This window comes from Crocuta crocuta, unplaced genomic scaffold (genome assembly GCF_008692635.1).
Source record: "Crocuta crocuta isolate KB4526 unplaced genomic scaffold, BGI_CrCroc_1.0 scaffold475, whole genome shotgun sequence".
Classification (NCBI taxonomy): domain Eukaryota; kingdom Metazoa; phylum Chordata; class Mammalia; order Carnivora; family Hyaenidae; genus Crocuta; species Crocuta crocuta.
This window is the reverse complement of record NW_027529518.1, coordinates 1,554,895-1,557,148: the sequence shown is the minus strand read 5'-3', so window position 1 is coordinate 1,557,148 and position 2,254 is coordinate 1,554,895. Positions and strand designations below refer to the sequence as shown.

General features: G+C 41.3%; 1 protein-coding gene across 1 annotated transcript; it reads left to right on the top strand.

Moving 5' to 3' along the window:
• Positions 1-676: 676 nt before the first annotated feature.
• LOC144228913 (large ribosomal subunit protein eL38) lies at positions 677-985 on the top strand. The gene has a single exon (XM_077760818.1). It carries the CDS (start codon positions 737-739, stop codon positions 947-949), a length of 213 nt encoding a protein of 70 aa, XP_077616944.1. The 5' UTR covers positions 677-736; the 3' UTR covers positions 950-985.
• The last annotated feature ends 1,269 nt before the right edge of the window (positions 986-2,254 follow it).

Genomic DNA, 2,254 nt, shown 5'->3' with positions numbered 1-2,254 from the left:
GAGTTTCTCCATAAACAGAGTTTCTCAAGTGTAATGTAGCCCAGTTTATCAACTTGTAACTTTATGGTTTATGGTTTGTGCGTTTTGATTTTTTTTTAAAAGAAATCGTTGTTTTTGCAAAGGTCTTGAACATATTCTCCTTTGCTTTCTTGCGGAACTTTTGCTGATCTACCATCCTCATTTAGATCCTTACCACATTTTGGCTAGTTTTCACCCTTTGCATCTCCATAGGAATATCATAATCAATGTGTCAATTTCTTTTTTTAAAAATTTTAAAGTTTTATTTAAAACATTTTTTAATATTTGTTTTTGAAAGAGAGAGGGAGCGAGAGCAAGAGCACAAGCAAGGGAGGGACAGAGAGAGAAAGGGACAGAGGATCCAAAGCAGGCTATGTGCTGACAGCAGAAACCCCGATGCAGGGCTCGAACTCACAAGCTGTGAGATCGTGGCCTGAGCTGAAGTGAGACACTTAACCGACTGAGCCCCTCAGGAGCCCCTCAGTGTGTCAATTTCTTAATGGAAAAAAACAACCTATTAGGATTTTTATTACTACTGCATTGTGTTGATGGATCAATTTGGAGAGAATTGATATCTTTACCATACTGAGTCTAGTAGTCCATAAGTCTGGTATATCCTTCTATTTTTATGTCTTTTTAAAAATTTTTCTCGCTTTTCCGGCCTCTCTTCTTACTGTTTGCCGTGCCGGCCGCGCGCTCGCCTGCGCCCCTCGTAACCATGCCTCGCAAAATTGAAGAAATCAAGGATTTTCTGCTCACGGCCCGGCGAAAGGATGCCAAGTCCGTCAAGATCAAGAAAAACAAGGATAACGTGAAGTTTAAAGTCCGCTGCAGCAGGTACCTTTACACGCTGGTCATCACAGACAAGGAGAAGGCAGAGAAACTGAAGCAGTCGCTGCCCCCAGGTTTGGCAGTAAAGGAGCTGAAATGAACCCGGCACACTGATTTGAACTGTATTAAAATTTTAAAAATTCAAAAAAAAATTTTTTTTCTCAATATTTTGTAGTTTCCAGTATAAAGCCCTTGGGCATCTTTTGTTAAATTTATTCCTAATTAACTGATGTTATTTACTTATTTTTAAAAATTTTTAAATTTTTTTTTTGAGAGAGAGACAGAGAGACCAAGCAAGAGCAAGGGAAGTAGAGAGAAAGGGAGAGATACAGAATCTGAAACAGGCTCCAGGATCTGAGCTGGCTGTCAGCACAGAGCCTAACGAGCTCGAACTCACGGACATGAGATCATGACCTGAGCTGAAGTCGGACGCTTAACCGACTGAGCCACCCAGGTGCCCCTAATTGATGTTATTTAAGCTATTGTAAATGGTATCTTTAAAAACTTCATTCCTTATTTATTTGATGCCGGTATATGGAAGTACACTTGGCTTTTTCATATGTACCTAGAGGTGTGCTAAATTTGCTTATTAATTCTAATAGATTTTCTGTAGATTCTTTTGGGTTTTTTGTGTGTAAAATCATCTTGTAAATAATGAGTGTTTTATTTCTTCTTTTCCTACATTATGCTCTTTATTGCTTTTTCCTGCGTTATTGCACTGGATTCCATGTTTGGTATTGAATAGGAGTTATGATACCAGAATTATTTGTCTCTTCCTGATCTCAGGAGGAAAGTTTTCAATAATTCATCATTAAGCATGATGTTTGATATAGGTATTTAATTTTTTCTAGATACACTTTATAAGGTCAAGAGAACTCCTTTCTGTTACGAATTTGCTACCAATATTTTTTTCTAATCATGAACGAATATTATATATATACTTTTTCTTTTTCAGACAAACAGGCAGAATCTTTATTTCCAACACACTCCCTGGACCTCTGTCAGAAGCACTGTAGGCAGAAGGCAGAGTAAGGCCTTCTCAAGCATTCCAGAATGCAGCAGAAACCCCACACCTGTCACTCTTCATGGCGCACCAGAGAGGGTGGGACACAGGATAGACAGGCCCACTTCTGTGGATTCAAGTCATGGCGGGGATGTTGAGCAGTTACGGAGGCTCCTCAGAGAAGGCACAGCCATCCTAGACATGCGTGTCTGGAGAACAGCTTGCTGGGGACGTCCTCAGGACCCTGTGTCTCAAGCCTTTCTTTAGGGTCAGAGGCCCCAGATGGAGCTAGGAGTGGGGCGCAGGCTGGTGAGTGCCCCTGGGGGCTGGTGGCACCTCACTAGGACTCCAGGCTCATGGCAGTGCACCGGAAGGGGATCTAGCCAGTGTCAGGTGAGATCG